This window comes from Copidosoma floridanum, unplaced genomic scaffold (genome assembly GCF_036245765.1).
Source record: "Copidosoma floridanum isolate Cflo_tuat_1 unplaced genomic scaffold, Cflo_Japanese_pri ptg000030l, whole genome shotgun sequence".
NCBI lineage: Eukaryota > Metazoa > Arthropoda > Insecta > Hymenoptera > Encyrtidae > Copidosoma > Copidosoma floridanum.
In genome coordinates this window covers 38,851,855-38,876,708 of record NW_028321907.1, presented here as the reverse complement: position 1 = coordinate 38,876,708, position 24,854 = coordinate 38,851,855, and the positions used below count along the sequence as shown (strand labels likewise).

The window sequence follows — 24,854 nt, the reverse complement described above, 5'->3', positions numbered from 1 at the left end:
AAAACCCAATAACCATATAATCCAACATAATTTTAAAGTATGACTATTTTCACCTTCTGTTGCAGCTCTCCTTACAGTTTTAAGAAAGCCCTCAATTTTTAGCACATTAGCACATTTCTACACCACCATTGAAGTAGTATAATGGCACACTGGTTTTTTTTTTCATAAATTTTCTTAAAGCTTATCAATTGCATTATTGAATACATATAAGATAATAATATTATATTTCAACACTTGATTAATAACAACAAATACTTATAGGAAGTTCAAACCATGGACCCAGCTCGTAGCCCTATTTACCACAAAAAGATAGAAATTAGATTTATTGAAATATGTAAGATAATTCATATCGTCATAAAACAATATATAAATAATAATTTCATTCTTTTAATACATTTATCCATCATTTAAATGAACTGTGCAAGTATATTACGTGGAATTTTATACTATCACTAATATAAGTAATTAAATTTGTTTTTAGTTCGTCAGTGGCTCTCGTGATATCAGATAATTATTTTAAATTTGTTTTTATCTACTTGAGATTAGTTAACGTCAGAAATTTTTTTCCAAACAATATTTTCTATTTCTAAATTATCATCAAGTTCTACTTACATACAAATTCCATTTTAATTTTTGCATCTTAGTAACGTGACGTATAATTGACCAAGCAAAAACAGTGATTTTTTCAAATGTAATCCAATGTTATTAAATTTGTAATCTTGTACCGTTACATAAGCCATTGACTATACTCAAATTCCGTATCAACTGTAACGGGCGGTTAATACTCAAACGCCGTTTACACTCATCTAGACTGCGCGAGGAAGAAAGGCCAGAGAAAGAGCGAGAGGGGAAGGGAGCGTTATAATGCGTGCGAAAGAGAGAGAGAAAGGAAAGACAAGCGTCCTGATAGGAGTATTAGCGAGGGACGCTCTTGGCCATTATGCCAGAAAAGATTAGGTATAGGTAGTGTAAACACGTGTGCGTCTCTCGCCCGCTACGTTTGTTAAGCCACGAGAGGACAACCTCGCCATCGCCTCGCCCGCTCCTGCAGCCACGTACCTACGACGAGAAGACTTACCCGCTAGACATCAGGTCGAGCATTCCTGCGGAGAGGTCAACTGCTAGGCGAGCAAGTGTAAATAAGAGGCTGCAAAAAGCCAGGTAAGCGCAGTGTGTGCGCGAAAATCATAATAGCCGCGTAATCTCTCTCTGTGCCTGGTCGAATTATCGCAGGCCGTCGGCCCCAAGAGGAAAGCCTTCCTCGACCGTAGGCTTTGCCATCAACGCGATCAAGCGAAATACATACACACACACACACGTGCGTATGCTTTTGTACTCGTGCAATTACTATAGTTTCCGTTCTTTTGATCATTAAATGTTTGTTTTGCTTTGCGTGAGCCTTTCCTTGCATGAAGCCCTTCCAGCTACTCTTTCTTTACAGGTTTTATATAGCAATCTTGGCGTCCAAAAGGGAGCTGGAAGCCGAGCATCGGCCTTATCCTGCCGCCTCCGCGGGCTCGCGCGTAAACACCAACTCCTGAGCTGAGCCAGAGCTGAGCTGGCCCCTCAGCAAGCAGACGTGAACGAGGAAAAGTGGACTCGTTGTCTGCGTTGTAACGCGAGTGTGTCTCCGTGGGTGCCCGGGAAACACAGTCCCGGTCAGAGTATCCCTAGTACTAATTTGTGGCTATCAGGGTTATAAGTGAATACGGACACCCCGTTACACAACATAACAATTGCTCTAATTTTAAAATTAAGCTCGTGTGGTAGTAAGCCTTTACGAATATTGTTCAGAAATTTAATTGGAAAATTTATTTTAAAATCATCACTTTTGTAAGTAGCATGATCTGTGCTGTATCCTTTCACATGATTTAAAATTTCATTATTAAAAAAGTAAGTACATTCGTTATAAGCAGTAAGTATAATGCTACTATTAAAAAGTTAATATCAGAACAAATATTAGTTGTTTTCCATTAATTTGTAACTTGAAATGATTTAATTCTTTCTTCTTCAATATCTAGTAATAATTTTAAAAATGTTTTTTCAGGTGAACGAATATTGATATTAAGTTTTAGAATACGAAACAACGACCAAAGATATAATAATTTAAACTTCCTTGTATCATCATGCTTCTATTACTATTTTTAAAAACTGAAAGAATTAGTCTGAAATTGCCTTTTAAAACAATTAGTTTATCACCAAAACGGATATTTGTATCACATAAATTACTTAATGTTCTTTCAATTATCCCTAAGGCTTTTTTTGGGATCAAGAAGCTTCGTCTCCCATAATTAAATCTACTTTTTTTCAACTTTTTTTTAATTCAAATTCCGAGAGCGAACTTTCTACATTGTTTACGTCTTATAGTACACGAAATAATATATGATGGATCATTCCTTTTGGAAGAAATATTGATGCTAAACCAGTCTGTGCAATAGATAAAATTTATTTTTCCACGATAAATAAGATGATATATTAACGTTTTATGTAGAAATATTTTTCCTTGACCTCCTGGGCCGTAAAAAAAAAAAAAATTTTATCTGTTTATTAACACATAATTTAAAAAACCGTAATTTATGATCATAAACTAGGCAGAAAATTGTCTTATAAATTTGTTAAAAGCTATTTATTAAATATACAATACTGTTGTTTTGATTCTTAAACTACTTTACAAAGATGTTTTTATTTTCTATTTCAAAAAAGCAACTAAAAAAATAAAGTACTTATCTGATTAAAAAATTGGGGGGTTGGCGCGCGGAGCGTGCAGGGGTGTTAAGCCCCACTAATAAATATGTTAACAGCGCACCAACCTCCCAAGAGTTATTAAAACTTGAAAATTTAATAACTGTATATCTACAAGATGATGGACTTGTTAGATAAAAAATCAAGTGTTACTCAGTTTGTTCTACTTTTCTTAATGATGTTTCTAGTATTCCAATATACTTGCAACAAATATACATACAACATATAGTTTTGTATAACAATATTTTATTACATAATAAACACAACTTATACTTGGAATTAAAGTATTCAGAGATTAGAGTTTTATTGCAAAGGCTTTCTTGTAAAAGACAAATGTACGTATCTGTATAATAGTCTGAGCTAAAATATTTATTAATCAATATTTAATATAATTATTACATAGCAGCGATATGGTATTTGGCACAGATGATAAAATTATAAAATTTTTATGATTATTAAATGAGCGTTTGAAAATATACGACGATTATTGCAATCATAAAATTTCTAGTACTCATTTCAAGGCTGTCCTGTTTTTCAGTTCTGTAAAATTCATTTCTTACCAAAATTCAAAATTTTTAAAACAAAGGTCAAAGTTATAATAAGTATGAAAAAATTTTTAATGTGATTATGTCTATTTTTTTAATGTAAGACTTTAAAAATGCAGTGCCTTAATATATTAGTAAGTTTTTTTTTATATTTTCACTTGTTAAAAGTCTAATATTTAGGATGCATTTTACATATCTTAAAAACTCAATTTCTTCGAGACGAATAAAAAATTATAAGGAACAAACCTTAACAAACAAATGATAAAATTGTTAACGATCAAAAATTTCTTGCCATACAATGTTTTCAATGTTTGCTTGGTTCTCCATTTATTTTCTATTAATATATTCTCAGAATTTTTACATCTTGATACCAATATGTATAGTTCACCGTGAGAAAACAAAAGTTTTTTGTAGTAAAATCCTAATTTATCGAAACTTTGACCTTGCGGTTTATTTATTGTCATGGAAAAAGTTAGAACTACTGGAAACTGTTTTCTGTATATAATGAACGGTAAAAATGATTCATCACCGGTGTTTAACGTGATTCTTGGAATGAACACTTTATTGACAGATTTTTCACCAGTTATTATTTCTGCTTCTAAATTATATTAAAAGAATTTTGTTATACGTAGTCTAGTGTCAATGCACAATCCATCGAATATACTTAAGTTTCTTATCAACGTAACACTATCATCTACTTTTGAATTTAAAAAATGTGGCTGTAATTCTTTATTTACATTATTTAGAGTTTCTATGGAAAAATTTATGTTTATATTTTCATTAGTGCGATCGCTACCTTTATATTTTGCATTATCTATGCTGTAATAAGTATGTTCTTTTCTTTTAATAAAATTCAAAATTTTATTATTTGAAATGTACAAAAGTTCGTTATTAGTTGTTAGAATTACTTTGTTTAGGCAGCTACTTACACGATCTCCGTAAATTTGTTTACAAACGTCATCAGTTTTCCATCCCCGTGAAAGTTCAAAAGACTTGATGGTTCCATTTCCAATGTCCATTAACAATAATGAAAATTTTAAATCTGTACATTACATATTACTTTTTAATTTCATAATTTTGAAGTGTTTCCATAGAAATGAATACTTTATAGTTTCACTTATTAAATAACTTTTACACACATGCTTTATCACTATAAATATTTTTTTTAAATAAGGTAAATTGTTTTTCACTAAATGGAATATTAGTTTTATATAAATCTTTAAAGATTTATCCATTATTTCCAAAGCTTTTTTAAGGATCATTGAAGCTCCGTCCCAAATAATTGCATTTACTTCTCGTAACTTTTTTTTTTATTGGTTTCGTATTCTAAAATAGAACTTTCAATGTTATTTAAATCTAATAGTAATCGAAATGTTCTATGACTTGTCATTCCTTTAAATGATAAAATTAAAGCAATTCCTGTCCAAACCACAGATGTAACCTTTTTCTTTTTTAACAACAAATAAAAATTAATTCCTTCTATAAAAACATTTTCCCAGAACCTCTTGGAAAGTCGATAAAATATAATTTTGTATTACTATTAATAATATCATTAAAATGTTTTATTTGATGACTATTAAGTTTAACAAACAAATCCTTAAAATTTGTTTATAAATCAATTGTAGTTTTAGTGTCCTTAATATTTTTAGATTTAACTATTTTATTTGGTTCTGGTAATTCATAATCTTTACATGATTTTTTTTTAAATTTAAAGATTTCATTTAAATGTAGTAAAGCATTATTTTGCTAATCGTCTTTTGAATCTTCAATAAAAAATATTTGAAATGATTCCCAAAAGGTCTTACCACAAATGTCTTCATATATTAAAAACCGTGTGAGAAATTTTCTCAGTTGATATGGCAACATAACGTTATAAGCTTTTTCAAACATTTTATATATTTAAGAGTCGTGGTTAACTATACTTAAAGACTTCTTATAAGCATTACACTGAACTTTACATCCATCATTGTTATTTACGATAAATCACTGTTTTTAGCTTTATTCTTGTAGGTCCATTTTTCAAAAATTTGATTAATAAAGCTGACAATAGATCTGAAGTATAAATAAACATGTAATGGAACTATTTTGTTGTATTACTGAATACTAACTAAATATAAAATTACGAGCGCAGATTTATCACCAATGTTTAAGCACGAATTCAAAAAGTGTATTGACGCAAATAATGTATCCTTTTTTTTTGCATTTTCACTCAAGCTTTCACTTTTTCTTTTAAACGTTTTTCCGAAATGACCGTAAGAAAAAAAAAAGTACACTATAAAATTTCAGTATCAAAAAAAGTTATAAAAACACATTTATTCACTGCTAGGCTCTTACGTTGACAACGATCGTTTCAAATTAAGAGAAATGTATTTTTTTTCGAATCTTAATTTTGACTAGACTTAGGATTGTTAGTGTATTTTTAAACTGTATAAAAGTTGAATAAAATTTATTAGATATAATTTACTGATGATTAAATTATAGGGTGAGGCCATAATGTTACCATAGAACAGATACTTTATAGGTTCATTAATTAGATAACTTTTCAAAGGAAAGCCAATACCTGGCCAGGTCATCGGGTGAAGTCACTTACGGTTATAAAAAGATAAGTACAGTAAGTGAAATAGTCGATTACCTTTTCATTAAATTTAATAATATCTATTTTATTTAAATATATATTTGCCAGTGGCCCCCCCGTTTTCGCCCGAGACTCACTGAATCAAACAACCCGTGAACTTCGTAGGGCCAATGGTGATGTTTCCAGCCATTTCTTATGTTAATTCTTGATGGTAAAGAGCCGGTTGTGGGTAGCTTGACTCTTACCCTCGGGGTCTCTGGGTACGAAGACCACGCTGGAGGGACGTACGCTGCTGGCCAAAGAATATGTTTCGTTTTCGGGTCGTTACCCGAATAACCAACCACTAATCGTTAGTCGGAAAAGTGGGCCTGGAGAATACCTTCTGTGTGGGTACGTCGTTGGAACGAATCACTGAGAAAAAGGCCGTTGTAGATTCCCAAACTCTTCGAGGGTGGTTTTTCCTAGCTTGTTGTTGTACCAAAATCTGCTCTGGTGGCACCAGGTCAATTGAAAGAATAGTCATAAAACTCTAAATTGCTAGAGCAGATTGTACTCTGGCTACACGCCTCCTGGTATTACGCCAGAGACGCTATCGTATCGGAAAGCCTATTTATTGATGGCATTCGTTAATCCTGGTGGTTTGAGATAGTGTTCGATTTAAGTCGCTTGTCCATTAGAGAACAGTGTCGTCGACAGCTGGGATACCGAGCTGTACGACTTCCAGCTTTATGGTTCATGCACTGTCGGGGAACGACTATGATATTCATTAATTTTCTCGGGGATATTATAACCAGACTTACTTAATTTTATCGCAGATCGCTTCGATTTTACTTCTAGTATGCTAAAGCTAGTATATTTATGCAAAACTTTGAGCTTATTTATTGATATTGATTTTTTCAAGATAAAAACTTAAGTAAAACCATCTAGGAAGTGTCAAGAATCAGTATGCCAAATTTCAGCAAGATTGGTTAAGTAGTTTTCGTGGTTAGCAGTTACAACGGTTTTTGCGACTGTTCTTTAGATATCATTAAAATTAAAGATTTTTTCTATACCATATACGCTCAGAAATAATTAAAATTTCATGAGACGTGTTATCACTCAACATTGTCTATCTGCTGATATGCGTGTCACACGTTATTGAAGCCTACTACGAACTTTTACTCATTAAAGTAACTCCATAAAATTGATTGTGGAAGTGGCTCAGTCAATGTGTACAGTAACATTGAAAACATAACCACTCGCCCTCTAGCGGTCAAAAGTTTGAATTTTCTTTCAGAGCTGTTTTGCCGTTAGTTCTTGTAAGTGGCATATAAACCTTTCTATTGAAGTTTCTCTCTGTATATGTGTGTGTGTGTGTGTCAATAAATTTAATTTTCAATATTTATTCTCGAAATAAATCTTCTTTAAAAAATAAAACACTTTTAATAGGACACAAATGGTGACCTCGTGTACGTAAGCTGAACACTGCATTCACTCAGCCATGGGCTAAGTTTAATATCTAACTCTTCTCATATGATAGTTGGAATTTTCTTTTCCATTAAAAAAACTCATTTTCTGTCTACTAATTTATCTACTTCTTAACTTTTGATTTAATGTATAAGTTGATTATTTATTCAGTTAAATTTATTATTTTAAAACTTCAAAAGTATTTTTCAGTAGAAGTTTTTCTATTAGTGTCTAAATATTCACTTCGTTTTTATCAATTTTTCGGTTATCTAATAAGTGAGTAATTTTATACTTCTATGGTTCCAAATTTAATTTTTTTTTCCTGTATAATGTTTTCACGCAAAGCTTTACATTATTTTTATTTTTTCTTTCTCATTAGTTTATTCATGTAAGCTTCTATGGATGTATGATTTAATTTTTATTACGTTTTAGTTATTTGAAATTTTTGTATCCATGAATAAAGTGACTTTTTTAGTTAAGCTACATTCACTGCCATGTAATACTACACCGTCAAGATAAAGCTGTAGTAGAGGATGTTTTTCTAAGTTTTTTTTCGATGTTAATTACGTGACTAATGGTAAGTGTGTGAGCGTATGCGTTAGGCGCAAGCGTGACGTTAGAGATGTTATCCGTGTATAGGAAGTAGTATTAAAATAATTGGAGAATTCAACGAATTTGGGCATTTTTTTACAAGCCAGCCTGGCTGCACATCGTGGCATTACAATGCACTGTACTTTCCTTATCCGCATTCTAATTCTCTATAATTATTTATTTATTGAATATTTAAATATTTTTTAAAACACGCCCAATTATCGAATACCCTCATTCGACAGATAACCACACCACTTCGATATAAACATCGCAGTGAGTAGTTTAAAGTTGTATCGAAATTGTATCATAAAAAGTACATATTTTCATTTTTACATCGACTGCTAGAGATGTATAACTGCGTGCTTAAGCGATGAAGTTTTTCTTTATTTATTTTATGCTTGGACGTACTTCTTTTCCTTATGTCTAAGTAAAAGTGAGAAAACGGGTGTAAGAAAGTGGAGTCAGTGATAATAAAATTAAATAAAACGTTTCATTTATAAGTGCTTATAATATGAAAGCTAAGGCCGTAATAAAATAAGATAGAATAACCTACACTTATGCAGTAAGCAGTGGCTCACCAAGTCATATGATATGATAAGTCAAATGACTAGTGTTGATGAATGCTATGGTCTCAACTTTTCTTTTCTCTCTCTCAAAAAAACGTGCTGATGTAGGAATTACCTTGCATTAATTTTTCAAGTATGATTAGCCTAGAAATAATTGGATACAAAGCTGTTGTATAATCAAGTACATAATACATCCAGTTTTGAAAATTTATGTATTCTTGCATCAGGATTTCTTCTTCTTCTTCAAAAATTGAGAATACAGAATTTACAAACTCACGTCATTTAAAAATTTTTCTTACAACATTACGAGGTCAAAAATATTACAAAACAAAAATTAAGTATCACTTTAACAGTTTTCATATTTTTAAATTATTGGTGGACGAGCCCAACTCAAGTTCAATGTATTTTTTGTAACATAAGAAAAAATGTTGATGAAGTTTTAAAAATCATTTGAGTTTTCAAAGTTCGGATAAAAAGGGGATTTTGAACGAATCGTGATACGTAGTAACACAAGGTAGCTTAGGCTGTTGAATTTTATAAACTTTGTATATTTTCTTATCATTCTATATATTATTAGTTGCACTAAACACTAAAGCCGTAATTCTTAATATAAAGTAGAGTTGTAAACTAACTATACCATTAGTTCTGTTCTTCCACATTATATTCTCTATAAACAAACGTTATGAATTGTTAAGTTTATGTTAAAGTTAACCCTTCTTGTATTTATTTATCGTTTGAATATTGAGCAAGGTCAAATTAACTTATATTCATATGCATACTTGTTTACTTTGTAAGAATTCTATTGAAACGAAATGAAAAAAATGTTGTAAATGTAACGGTTAATGTAATTTTAAACTGTTGAATGAAAAGCATGAAAAAAATAGTTATAATGTTGAGTATGTTAATATATACGCAATTAATCAACCAAAATTAAATTTTAATTTATAAATTATGTGTTCAGTTGCTTAATTTATTTCTATTAGTACTTTAATCTTGACAAAAAAAAAGTTTTAATAAAAGATGCTAACTTACTCAAGTAAATATTGTTCTTATAGTTTTATTGAAGGCTTTTACAGACGCAGATGGAATTTATACTTATACATACGAAGCGGAAAGAAATCATCAATGTGTAGCCTGCAGCCAAAGCTCGAGGGAAATAAAAATTGAAAATATAAACATAAAACTAAAAGATTTAATAGAAAAATTATGTTTTGAAAGTGGTTTGCAATTAAAAAACCCTGGAGTTACAGCAAATATTTTTGGTAAAATGAAAACATTGTACATTCCGAATATTCCTAGTATTGAAGAAAAAACACGCTTAAATTTATCAAAGAAGCTGTCAGACTTAGGTTTACATGAAAATTCTGAAATAATTGTTGCAGATATTACGACTCCTAACACGATTGTATTTAAACTTAAGCTGTCATAGATGTGTATTATTGATTAAGCCAAATGTACTTTTCTCTAAATATTTATATTATCAATAAAAAAATTTTATCCGTCTGAACCTTGCAAAACACTTCTGAGCCTTCCCTATGCCGCAGAAAACATAAAGTATCTAGTCAAACTTATTGTGAAAATAATAATTTTTTAAACTATGAAACTCATGTTTGCATTGTTTACATTAGTAATCTGTAAAAAATTTTTAACCATACATATGTTTTTACGACTTGACTAAATGAGTATTTTTAAAAGAATTGAAAAAAATAATAGAGGAACGTCACTTGATAGAGAGAGAAAGTGCTCTGGCTATTTATTTAGTGATAATTTATTTTAGAATGCTGGTACATAATCAAAATAAAACATGTATTCTTATTCTTACAGCTTTTCTCTATGCCGCAAACTACCAAAAATCCAATTTGTTTACAGTTTTAATTTAGACTAATGGTGATTTTTATTTCTTACCACTAAGTAGGTCTGGTACTTTTATAAACAACTCTTTTGATATAGTCCGTTGGGAGAAATAAGGTAACTATTCAGTAATGCTTTAAAAAACAGTAATAATACAAAAATGCTTCAAGAAGAGTATTACATAATAAATTTTTTAGAAAAGATAACACTATCAGAAGGTTCGAAGAGAATAATTAATCTGTCTCAGCTTAAAGAAAAGTACTAATCCTGTCAAGCATGCACTTTTGTGATAAAATGATAACATTCCGTGAAGATTCATAAAACTTTCTGTAAAAACGTTGTTTCACATGACTTTCAGCATAGCCCTAAAAAATCGCACAACTTAACATTGTATTGCATGCATATTATAAGTTATTTTTTAAGTAACATACACATTTTTTTACCTTATTTTTATTTTATTTTCAAGTGATACAAAACTGTTGCCTGAAACTTTACATGAAAATTCTGAAAAATGTATAAAATAAGTAATAATCGCTCTGCAATTTTAGTAATAAATATCTTTCTGTATTATTTAGTGATTTTGGAGGGGAGTTACACAAATCTGCTGTTGTACTTCCCTTAGCCCCACTCTAAATAACGTTAATTTCTATCAGTTTTCACCTTACTTTTATCGGGTGAAATTAATTGTTTAGTCCCCCTTCCATCCACGTCAGCCACCCAGCTCGACCAGCCATTGTTATCCCCCATCAGCTCCACTCTTAATAAGATAAAATACTATCGGTTATTACCTTATTTTTATTGACTTAAATTTTTGTTTAGCCCCCCCCCTTCCACCCCCTCAGCCTCCCTCACAATTAAAAAACACAATAAGTGGATAACCTGATAAGCTCTCCTTACAATTCAAAAGAACTTCTTTCATCCACCCTTCAGCTGCATCTCTGAATGAGGTAAATTATATCGGTTATCACGTTATTCTTAGTTTAATTACTTTTTGCACTCCCCTCACAGCTTTCCTTACATTTTTTACGGAATTCTCCTCACAATTTTTAACACATTTCCTAAGCAACTGCTCTATATTATTGTTTTAGCCCTTTTTAGCTTCTTTCTACCACTTCCTTAGTAATCATTTTATCTATATAATTTGTAAACTTAATTCCACACAACCCTTAGAATAGTGCGCTAGTGTGCTGGTTTTTTTTTATCTTAAGTTCCTTATAAGGTTATTGGTTGTATTGTTAAATATGTATAAGAACCTGACATGATACTTTCAAAAAACAAAAAATACTAATAATCTTATAAAATATTTATACCGTGAACCTCGTTCATAGTTCTATTTACCATAAAAAATTAGATATGATATTTGTTTATTTATTAAAACTAAATAATGCGCAACCTACAATAGAAAAAATTTATGTCCAATAAAAACTTCAGATTTTTCTAATGCTTAATATTTATGTAACATGAAATAATTTCAATTACGTAAGCCGTTTTTTTTCGTTCTATTGATTATTGTAGTCGTACTATTATAGAAGCGTAAATCTTACATTAATTACGAGCATATCGCTTAATTATTATATTGCTGATGCTTTGAGTAAAATTAAATACTTCATTATAGAAGCTTTCTCTGAAAAATGTTGTAAATAGGTACAAATCGAAATTTTCCAAAAGAATCCGAACCAGGCATATGGAGAGAATGGATGAAAAAGAAAAAATATATAATTAAGGCTAATGTATATTCTTCAATCCATTCACCAGTGAAATTATCCAGTTTGGCGTAACTATCCTCTTGCGTTATAGATATTCCTTGAGCCTTCAATGCCACGTTAATTTTATCAAGCGTTGAGTTGCTTTTCTCGAAGTCATCTTTCTGATAGAGCCATACATCACGTATTAGCGTATTTTGCAATTTTTTGTGAGTTTAAGCTTCTTCATCAAATTTTTTTAGTGTAATTCATCGGGTTTAGGTGTACAAGGACGTCATTTTTTATAGTGTACCCCGATAGCAAGGTAGTGTATCAGGCTGATTTTAAAAGCGGTGTAGCCTTGGGTGTTGTATACAAGTTGTATGTATGAAAGTATGACGAAAAAACGGGATATAATAATGCTTCTGTTACTCTTTTTTAAAACTGGCAGAATGTGACGAAAATCATTACCTAAAATTATCAATTTGTTGTAAAATGCATGTCTGTATTACATAAATTACGCAAAGTTCTATCCACTATTCCTAATGTTTTTTTTATAATCGTTGCAGTCTCATTCCAAACTATTATATTAACTTACTTAAATTTTTTTCTTTCGGTTACGATTTCAAAAGTAAATTGTCTACATTATTCAAATCTAACGATAAACGAAAAGTTATGTAACTGGTCATTCCTTGAGAATGTAATATTGAGATGACACGAGTCCATTCCATCGATAACATTTATGCAACAAGAGAAATAAAGTTATATATTTAGGTCTCATGCTTTTCAGAATGTTTTTCCTGAACTACAGGACCACCAATAGAGATAACTCTATTTCTTTTCCTTAAACATCGTTTTAAAAGTTTTATTCGATCTGCATTTAATTTGCCGTAGATATCTGAACATTTCTGTAAAAAATAGAATTTTTTTAAGCTTATTATTATTCCTCCGATCAAATATGAACAAAAATCAGTAAACTAAGTGATTCATAAAATCATCTTCTAGTTCAAAAGTTTGATTTATGAGTAAATGAGCACGATCATGTTTATTATAGATAAAGTCTTCACTTAAATGATCTTAATATTTTTCCCGAATTTTATTACCTTGTATATTCTTTGAATTTAAAAACTAAGCAAAAAATTGCTAGAATTCATACTGTAAAATGACAGTAATAGCTTCGTGGCACATATCATCAATTTGCGAATCATAATTAATTGATTAAATAGATTTGAAACTTATAAAAATATTGAATTCATACTCATTAGTCTTTTGTTATTGCGAGGGGGGGTTGATGGGTGGAGAGCGTAGGGGCTGGAGCCCCACTAGTATATACAGTATACGTATACACTAGTGTAGAGCGCGTGGTGGCTCAGTTGGCTAGGCCGTGGATTGGCACGCGGGAGAACGTGGTTCGATTCCCAGCCAGTGCACCTTTTCGGGCAAGTACCTCTATGATTTTTCACATGAGCTTTTTCGCCACGCAATGCTCCTTGAGGAGGATTTAGGCGACTCCTCGCAGCATAATTGCCTGATTTCCCTCTGCCTCCCTCCTTTAATGGCAAGCCTCCCATCCCTCTTCCCTTCCTTCTCCCACGTGCTAAGTGCCCATAGTAGTGCCCTTATCAAAGGAGCTGGACGTAGAGCACTCTAATATAAAAAAAATATATATATATACTAGTGGATATACTATATATACTATGTGGCTTTGCCTCCTTCGCGCTCCACGCTCCAACTCCTAACTATTTAAAGTTAAAGGAAGAGTCTTTGAATTTGATCTGTTAGTAGAGAGAGGTTGGTGCCTGGAGTTTCGTGTACGTTTAATCTACATCTTTAAGCAATAGTTATGTATTTATCAGTAAATTTCTACACCACCTGGAAGGTACTACTGCAATACGTTGAGAGTTTTTTTGGAACTTTCCGCTATGTTTAGAGAAAAAATGTATGTGAAGCTTTACGAATTTTGACATCTTCTAATCAATTCGAATATAATTGAAAAAAAAACAGACCTTCAACTTTTATGTTAAATGGTAATACTACCATAAAAAATTAAGGAATTTTATGAATAAAAATTATCATTATATGTTATAAGAATTTTTTGATCGTATGAAAAAGACTTACAACACAGTAAATCTCTTAATGAATTTGATTATCTAAACAATAATCCTCTGTTTTAATTTTATTTTATTTTTTCTCTAAAATACCCGTATTAACCCTTACAATTTTATCACTTTATGAAGTCAACAAAAAAATTAGTATTCAAAGCATTATCATGGCTTAATGAGTTTCACATTGAAAGTTTAGGCAGCTGACAAGACAGCTGTCATAATGATTTATAAAAACCAAGGAAAATTATGAAAACAATATCACAATTTTAAAAAAAGTTGCAACATTATATCAACGTGACAATCTTTAATAAAAACCGACAATTTGTTATGTCATAAATAGTAAAATAAGATCAGAAAATAGTTGTTCAGTCAAAAAATTTGTCAACAAACGAAACAAGTACGAATAAAAATGCTGTACACAAAAAATAAAAACTTACAAAAACAACCTATTCGTGTGAAATAAATCTTGCAATAATCTTCTCTCCATTGCATCATTTAGTGCACATCTCGTAAGAGAAAAAAAAGCTCTTAACAATTTAAAAAGTCAAGGTCAAGTTTGTCATATGACACACATCTATTGTAAACAATTTAGATAAACATTCTTACAGTCAATTATACATAAGATAGTAACTTTAATTCTGTAGAAAAACGTTTAAAATCAAACCCAATGTTATCCAAGCAACTTATTAAAACACCCACACAAATAATAAGTCAAAATGCATGTGCAAAGAAAAACAAAAATTTTAATCACAATACAAATACAGAACGTCTTTAAAACTATAAATTTAACTTTTGAAGAAAACATAATAATGAAAATAATTAATTTAAAAATCCGGTAACAGGAGAGTAGGGCTATAATTATTTTAAAATTAGAAATTACTAAGTAAGATATTTATACAAATTATCACAGGATTTAGATACAATGGCATTCCTTTATTTTTTTCATCAGGAGATGTAGACTGGGCCCCTTGCTATAGGAGATAAATTATATAGAAGCACACAATCTACCGTCGTTTAAATAATATTTGTATAGAACTTCTTATTAAATAAGCAGTAAGATTTTCAGTCCTATACTTTATACTGAAAGATTATTGCAACAATTTTTTTTGTACGTGTGTATCATGATAGAATGCGGAAGAATAAACTTTTTTTGTAATAATCAAAAATTATTAAGGATTAAATATAGCCAAGGTTTGGTTGATCTTATATTGCGTATTAAATTAAATAATTAATATATTTTAAAAATGATCAAGTAGAAAATATTTTTATTTAACCTTCAAGATTCATTGGTGGTTCAAGGTATATGCAAAAACGTAACCAAGATGCAATGTGTTACATGGGATTTTAAAATTTAGGAAAAATGATTTATTAATTACTGTTACATATAAACCAAAATGGAAAGAAACAAAGAAAGTTTTTAAAAGTTTTCCTCAAGATACCTATTTCAATGATATGCCGAATATTATTCTCAGACTGTGTCATACAAAACTTAAATCCATATAAGATAATGTAAGCAAGTAAAATGATTTTGGAAAAGTAATTTCGTACGTTTACACAATTCAATTTCAAAAAAATGGCCTACTAGGCACACATAAGTGTTACGTTGCATCCTAACAATAAATTATCCACTATCACAGACATTGACAATGATGTTTTAGCAGAAATTTAACGTGAATAATGAGCATTCATACAAAAGTATTATAAATCATACTTTTGTGTAGAATGTGTTATTATTTATAAAACAGTAAGAAAAACTATTAATACCACTGTCGATTTCAAGAACTAACGCAAATATATCTAAATAAAATGATCGCCTATATGGGGATCAAGAAAACATTTAAAGTTTTGAGGAGCGACGAGGGGCGAGCGGAGGTTTGCGCCGCAAAATTGGCGGCGTCGTGCTAGATCAATGGCAAAGTAATTTTTTCGCATAAATCTGTTTATTAGATCCCACAGATTAAGAAACTTCGTGTTGCCAGCACGCAACCCGGTCACAATTTGTTTAAACTAATTTTTTTTAAACAAATTAGTAAAAGTGATTTTTTCGATCTAAAAAAAATATGTTCAGCTTCTTTGAGTCATTCACAACGAAAAACAAAGTGAGATGTATATACCTAAACCCCACAGTTTTCAAGCAAAAAATTTCCAAAGATCTGAAAAATGCGAATTTTTCAATTTTCAGAGCGTTGGTGAGGAATGAAAATAACATATTTTTTGAAGGTACACCACGTAAACATGAAGTGTTAACTTTCCTCTACAACTTCTAAAAACCGAAAATTGAAAAAAGTAATGGCAACATGGTTTTTTTACTATAAACATTGAAGTTATTTTGGCGCACGCTCGAGCTGACTCCCAGTAATAGTGTATGACTATATAGATCATCGACGTGGCAGGCGCACTCGGGCTCGCTCTTTCGTGTTTTGTTTAAAATACTCCTGTATATTTTATACTTTTATTTTATTTTAATAACTTTCCTTAGATAACGATATAAATTTTATGTATTTTTTTCTGGACTCTGAGGCAAATAGATAACCAATATGTTAATCAATTTAGATCACATTAATGAACTATTTTTATGTTGTTTTAATCTCTTACTTACAAATTTTTTTTCATAATTCAATACCTTAGTTAATGTTTTTTGCTTATGAATTTGTTTAATGACTTTAGTATTGAATATTCATCAATAATACGTACTTTTTTATTTACATAAAAAAAATGTCTTTCCACACTGTATTTTTCATTTCACATTTGTAATCACCTTTATTTTTGTACATACACCATTCTTCTTCTCACTCCTAGGTTAGCTCTTACTGATCATGTGCTTATGCACTGATTCTCAAGAAATCATAGAAATAACTGAGAGCAGATTTACATGTTTAATAAACAACATAATATACCATTTTTAGTTTTAAACAGCAATGAGGCTTTATAAAGTTGTCCGTGAGCGAATAAAAGTTTTTCTAAATATAAAACAACGTTGTCAAACCTTTGTCCTTGTGATTTATTATTTGTCACAGCAACTGCTAAAACAGAAAGAAACCGCTTTTTTTACAATATGAAAGGAAAGGATGATTTATTACCTGTATTTGAGTTATAAGTTAATCGAAGTAATTCCGGGTATAGAAACTTTATTTTACAGTTTTCATTTAGTTTTTTTTTCTACTGTAAAAACATACTGAAAAAATTTTGTGATTTGCAATCGTTTACCATTGCACAAACCGGCACATACACTTAATATCTCATGAATATAACTATTGATTTAACTTTTAAATGAATTTTGTAGGGTAAAAGACATTTTCAATACTATTTCAAACTTGAGTGAAAAAACTTATAAAAGTATGACCGCCAGTCGGATTATTATGTTTTGCAATGTCTAAAAATTTTTAATTTTTTAATTGTGTACTTCCCAATTCTAGTAAAAATTAAGCAAAATTTATTTCCATCAACTTAATACTTACAAATATTTTTCAATTTTCAAAAAATTCTTACTAAAACATATATTTCATAGTCTTAGCTATGACTTTACTTCAATTATCTTTTTTTGTGACTGGCAGTATTTGGCAAAAGTTCTCTTTAGATACAATTTTTTTAGGTCTAAAATGAGAGTTTGTATTACACTGATCATTCAAACTCATGTCTACTATTCCTGAGGCTTTTTTAGAATTCTAGAGGCCGTATTCCAATTTTAAAATCAACTTTGCGTACAATTTTTTTCGGATTACATTAAAAAAAAATACACTTTTTATACTGTTGAAGTAGAAATATGAAGTTCAATGACTGGGCATTCTACCTAATATCAATACAATACTTGTTCAAGCCCTCAATAAAATTTTTGTACATTTTTTGTGGTGTATTTTAATATATTTTCTTAAAATTTTGATTTTTACTTATTTTAAAGTTGTCGGGTCAAATTCACTTCTTTGAGACTTTTGCAAGAAAAATACATTATTTATGAAGTGTTAATGTTTTATATGATGAAATATTATAAAAATCCAATAAATTTTATTTTAATATTGTTTTAATTATGTATAATTCATAATTTAGTACTGGAACCATGGAAAGTAAGGTAATCAGAACCCAAAAAGGAAACTTTCTCGAAAAGTCTTTAATAAATTGAAATCATAATCGCTATCGGGGGGGGGGGTAGCAAGTGAAGTGCACATTAGATAAAGTGCAAGTATATATGTATATATGTATATATACACACTCATATATGTACAAGTAGGGCTTCACACACCGGGCACCAACCTGTTTTTGGGTTTGTCATTTCAAGGTAAATGAATACAGAATTCGTGCATTTTTACATATTAATGAAATTTTCAAATTAAAAGATAAATAGTGTTTTATGTACTCGAATGTTTAGTTCAATGTATATAAAATTAAATAAAGATCGAATCACGCTTTTAAAATTATACATGATTAAAAGATAAAATTTTTTTTATCAATGTAATAAGAGATTCAGAAAAAACATTACTATTTTAGGCGTTAAATTATTATTTTTGCGCGGAAAAAATTTTTTTATCCATGGCACAGACTGGTATAACATCATTATTAGTTTAAAAAAAACCAGGTGTGGGTCTCGGGACCCCCGACAGATGTGAAACATCATAGAATATGTTATTGAACTCGGTGGTATTTCATGGTCTATGATGAAAATAGTTTTTTTCGTCGGATAAATGCCATTTTCTCTGGGGCTATTTTGCGGTCCGAGGGACCTGCAAAGACTTTACGAATGGACAAATACGTATTTTTGTCTGTGAATATTATAGATTAGGAAAAAGCAAATATTGAATTATGTTTATATTTTTTTGTTCATTAAGATACAAAGAACGAGAACGAGAAAGAACAATAATACGTGGCCAAGAGTATCTGTACTACCTACTTATACGTAGGTATATATATGTTTAAGAATACGTTCGTGTATATTACTTTCTGTGTCCCTCTATCTCTTTTCAGATACCTGTGCGTAGTTGCGCACGTGCGCAATTTTTGTTGGCTCTTTACTAAAGACGGTTTAAGATGAAGTTTGAATAAACACAATTAGAAGACCTCGAAAAAACTTTGCATTATGGTAAAATATTTATATTTTAAAATAATCCTATTCACAAAGAAGAAATTTGTTAAAAATGATAAATAAATAACACTAACGCTAATATTAATTTATAATTTTCTACAAGCGCGAAATATTAAGAAAATCAATAAAAAGGCTAATCTGTATGAGTACAATAAAAAAAGAGCAAGCGCAACAGTAAAGCAGACGATCAATGGCTGTCTTTATTTCACTTACGCTTACAGGTACTGCCGAAATGCCTTTTTCATTTTGGAAGTTATTTTTCTCAACATTTTGCGCTTGTCGAAACAAAATTAAAAGTGTTTATTGATAGAATACTTTTCACCCTCTACGCTGGTATTTTTATTTTTTCTGTGTATCCAACTGTTACACAATATCAGAAAACGAGCTTTAAAACACGATTTTAACATTATTAGACCGCTTCAAAATAATTATAACTATTTTATGTTTTGCGCGGGCTAAATTACATATAATATAAGAAACGCCGAGTTATCGCTCAATTTTTTAATTAAGAAGTTTCTCAGTTGGTATCCTTAAGTACTAAAAACAGAGAACAGATCGGTGTGGTGCGTAGCACAATCAATAAGGTCCCCGACTTTCATTCCGAAGAATGTGGGTTCGATTCTCGGAGTCAGTAAAATTTGGAGATTTTATTTACACATAAATTTTATATGATATACACATACATTATGTGTATATATATACACGTGTACATGTATAAGTAAACATCATATATGGACTGTGTATATAGTATATACATCACACATATTCGCATACATTACATACAATTATATGTACACTGTATGATGTATGTGTACATGTGTAATGTATATGCTATATATACAGTCAATATATGATGTTTACTTATGTATGTACACGTACACATCTATGTAGCAATGAAGACATTGTAAACAGATAATACACCAATACACATACCTTACTATAAAAAGCTATACATGTACATATACATGACAATGTACCATATACACGTATATAATATATATAGATGTACAAGTTCCACTGCGTGTTTGTATATAAAGGGAGAGAGAACGGGCCCCAGTGGTGGGCTAAACAGCAACTGAGGAGTGGACCAGACTTTTCGTTGTATATTTCCCCTCACGCGGCTGTTCACTGCCTGCCATAAGATGTTTTACATCAAAAAAATTATCTGTCATAGAACATTTCGTTTATCATTAGGTTTTATTAATATAGAAGGTATGTTTTTCGAATTCGAATCAGAAATAAAAAAAGGTCGAGAGAAGTGGATTTTATCATATGGGATGAGGCTTTAATGATCACAAAAAAAGCCTTAAAAATAGTTGATTGAGCACTCTGTTATTTATGTAACACTAATATCCATTTTGGTGATAAATAAATTATCTTAGGAGGATGTTTTAGGTATAATTTTTCAGTTTAAAAAAAAAGTAATAGAAGCATGATTGTACAAAAATGTATTAAATCGTTATATCATTGAACGTTGTTTCGTATTGTACAACGTAATATCAATATTCGTTTGATTGACAGAACATTTTCTAATTTATTATCATTACTTTTTATTTTACACAGAAAACAATTTTCTTTAGTCCAAGCGTCTTCTACGACTGCAAATAAAGGTCAGAGTTTAAATAATATTGGATTGTATTTTAAAAAATCACTATTTTTGCATCGTTGATTATATGTAACGTTATAAAGATGCAAAAATCAATATTGGATTTATATTTAATTAGAACTAGATAATAATTTAGAAATAAGAAATATTGTTTAAAAAAAAACTTTTGATGTTAACTATTTTTGAGGTAAATGTAAAAGTACAATTTTTATACATTTCCAAAAGTACAGAACTATACGTAATACTATGGCACATGTTATTTGAACACTAGATATATCTATAAAATCGATGAAATTATCATTAAAAAATTGTTTTATTATATAATAATGTAAATTTAAATAATTATTTCATAGTTTTTACGTTAAAAAAAAAAAAACAATTATACTGCATTATTAAACGTAGATATTATTTTCACGTATACTGTTGTGTTTTATAAAATATCTTTCATTTATAAAAAATTCTATGTAATGACTAGTTTATTTTGAAAAATTTGATTTGCAATATAAATACACTCAATAAAAATATGAAGATATATGTTTAAAAATAATACGTACATCAAGTTTTTAAATAATATGGAGCTTTTATTGGATATAATTTTATTTCTTTCTAACGTTGCACATTGTCTAGGTTGGAGCCGAAATGGTAGAATATATTGAAATATTGAACATTTTTTCATAAAGAGAAACAGTTGGTTTTTACCTTTTTTGTGATATATAGGGCTACCAGTGAGGTTGACGCTTTAAATAAGATTATTCGTGGTTTTTGATTTAGTATGAAAATATGTCATGCTTTTCTAAATATGTATTAAAAATGCAATTATTAAACGTTTCAAGAATTGAAGAAAAAAAAACCAGCATTGTGTAGAGAAATGTTATTAAATTATATAGTTAAAATAATTATCAAGGAAGTGGTGAAAAATACCTAAATATTAAAGTATTGCTTGGTCTATGCTATTAATGAATTATAATCCTTCACATAGGCTTTGAGGTAAGGAGCAAAAGATTTTACTTAATATATAATACTCTATAACGAGTCACGTGGTTTCATACTTTAAAAAGTAATAATCAATTTTAATTTGCGTTAGTGGACCAGAATATTTGTAAATGTTAATAATAGTTGAGGAAATACTTTATAGTACATTTAAAGATGCTACTACTGCTTTAGGTTAAGTGGAACACGATTTCTAAATTTATAAAATTTTTAAAAGACCATGTAAAGTTATGCTACCAAGCCAATTCAGACATTTTTTTGCGTAGTTTTTAATGCCTTAAGATATTTAAGGTGAAATTTAAAAAAGCAATTAAAATTAGTCTAATTAAAGATTTCAGGAGTAGGAAAAAAAAAATTACCAAAAAAGCTTTTGATTCACAAAACATTTTTGAAATTATTATTAGATATTAAAGAATACTTTTCATAACAAATGTACTTATTTTTCAAATAATAAAATTCTAAATAGAAAAAAAGAAATAAAACCATGTTACAGCACAGATCATGCAAATTTTAAAGGTGATGATAAAACTGGTAGTGATATTTACCTAAATTTTCAATTAAATTTCTGATCAATATTAATAAAGGATTATTTCTAAAAGAATTGGAACATGTGTTATGTTGATGTTAAATGATGCAATCAATAAACTTTTGAGAATTAGAGATAAAATAACCCAGCCCGTCATAGCACTTTCTCAAGGGTGATGTGGAAATGTGTTAACAAATTATATAGATACAACAATTTCTAAAAGTTGTGAAAAATGTCTGAAGTGGGCCAGAATAAATATTGAAGCGTTGCTGACACAATAGATTTGAAAATTTTAAAGAGGCTGAGGTCGTTTTCTTAACAGTTTTCTACACTTTTTAAAGTGTAGGAAAAGGTAAGAGGGGGGGTTTAAAATAGTTTTATTAACAACTATATGATAACCCACGTACTTAAACCTCGTTTACAGATACAGCTAAAGGTTGGCTTAAATGTATATGTATATACATTATATTAACATTCTATTAACATTTATACACACTAATGTTAATTAACATTTATACACACTAATGGGGATCCACCATCTGCATGCTCGATGTGCCGACCCCATACTACTATAACTTCAAAAAAGAGTTTTTCAGTTTTAAATGATAGAAATATATGTTAATCTGGAATTTTAGATTCTTGAAACTCACAACTTTAGATTAGTGAGCTTAAGAGAATGTGTTACGGAAGTAAATTTTTTATTTTATCTCGCCGACTCCACCGCGATACACCACACGGCTAAATCAAATATGCGAAAAAAACATTTTTCTATTAGAATTCTTATTCTACTCATTTTTCTTCTAGAAAAAAAAAACAAAAAACTTTTCTTGAGAATCGAACCAGTGATCTTCTGCCCACTAGCTGAGTACCCCGTGCACTCTGCTACAAGTGATCCCTATTATAAAGATCCTCTTCTCCTCCCCTTTTTCTCCTTGTTATAGTGTGGTTCGTAACTTATTCGAATTCCAATGCCTAGTTACAGTTTATTAAGAAATTAAGTTCGAATATACATTTTATTTATCAACGAATTATTTATTTAATCAACTTTTTTTTAATAAAATTAAATAACTGTTTTTTCCAAACTCAGAAACAAATATTTTTCAGTAGCTGCTTTTCTACATAGTATCTAATATTAACTTAATTTACATTAATTGTTACGCTTTAAATAAATAAGTACATGATGGAATATACAATTGTTTAATTTTTTTTCTAATTTTCAAAAAAAATTTGAGAAGTTTAAACTTTTTTTCACCTTTTTTTCTATTAATGGTTTATTTATACAAGGTTTTAGTATTACATTAATTGATTTGTATTTCGTTTAATTTTTTCACAATCGTTTATTTGGAATTTATGTGACTTCTTTACTGTAGATCGTTTATTACAGTTAGCAGAGTGAATAACAGCTTCAGAGAGGAAAGAAGAGCATAAATATGCAGCAACTCTGGCAATGATATTTGTCGTATGGATGTACCCTATACATACCCGCATACTTGGCTCCTTTTTTTAGTTTTGTTAATATAACCACTTGTGGGTGCATTTACAAAATAAATTAGTTCATCTTACAGTTATATACTATACAAAAAAATTTTAAAAATTCACAGATACTACTTCATGTGATTTTTCCTTTTTTCTTTGAGATTGCATATAAAATTGTTTTTTTTTTTTTTTTTTTCTACTAAATGAATGAAAAACGGTACAATTAAACGATCTGCAATTTTTTGTGGATATTTTTTATGCTACAGCAAATATACATAGATGTTTTAATAATATCCATGAAAAACCTATGTGTGATAAACGCACTGAAACGACATTTTTGGAGCACATAACATATATTTATTATGCGTACAGGTAATTTTTTATCCAAAAGATAAGTGTTTTTTTCAAATTGAATAATATCGCTATTAAAATTGTGTTGCGTTAAATTCTCAATGAACCAAAAATTTTGCACTTGAGACACTGGAGATGGATCAAAAAGAGCTTACACAAATGGGGGAGGTGGAAGGGAATCTGAAGGGGAGGGGGAAAGAGCTTGCTCAAATATAACTTTATCAGAAATTCCTTGAAATGTAGGGAATAACTATGTAAGTTGAGGGAATGTTAGGAGGAACTGAGGGAGAGCGTGAGTAGCTGAGACTTACTTTGTTCATGCAATCATATAATGTAGGAATGTGTATATATATATATAATAGTTGTTTGTGTGGGTCATTCTACATAACCTCCCCCCTCTCCTCCACAAAATAAGGTAAAAATCGCTTAGTTTATCCGTTATTTTAACTTCTTCGAATTATTACTAAAATCTTCACCGACCCCCCATCCAAAATGCTTCTTACGAAGTTGACATACATTATCTTTTTATGTTTTTCTTATTGTATAGTACATACTATTCAGAGTTTGTTTAACATTATGCAATGAACATCTTTAACTGTTGTTTGAACCTTTTTAGTATCTAAACAAATTTCAAACTAAGAAATTTTTTCATCTATTTTCACATTATTTACAAGCTGCTTCCATTGGACCGACGTATCTAGCATCAACATAACTACTTATTTCATCAA

General features: G+C 29.8%; 1 protein-coding gene across 2 annotated transcripts in view; it reads left to right on the top strand.

The window, feature by feature from the left end:
- Uba3 (Ubiquitin-like activating enzyme 3) overlaps positions 1-16,387 on the top strand; it is a 190,612-nt gene extending 174,225 nt beyond the window's left edge. The window contains exon 4 of one of the 2 annotated variants that reach the window (XM_089596188.1): positions 16,286-16,387. In XM_089596188.1, coding sequence (XP_089452314.1) covers positions 16,286-16,303 — 18 coding nt within the window. In that variant the 3' untranslated portion in view covers positions 16,304-16,387. Of the gene's footprint in view, positions 1-9,531; positions 9,936-16,285 lie in introns of those variants that run through there. The other variant, XM_089596187.1, reaches the window with a different exon arrangement.
- Positions 16,388-24,854: the final 8,467 nt, after the last annotated feature.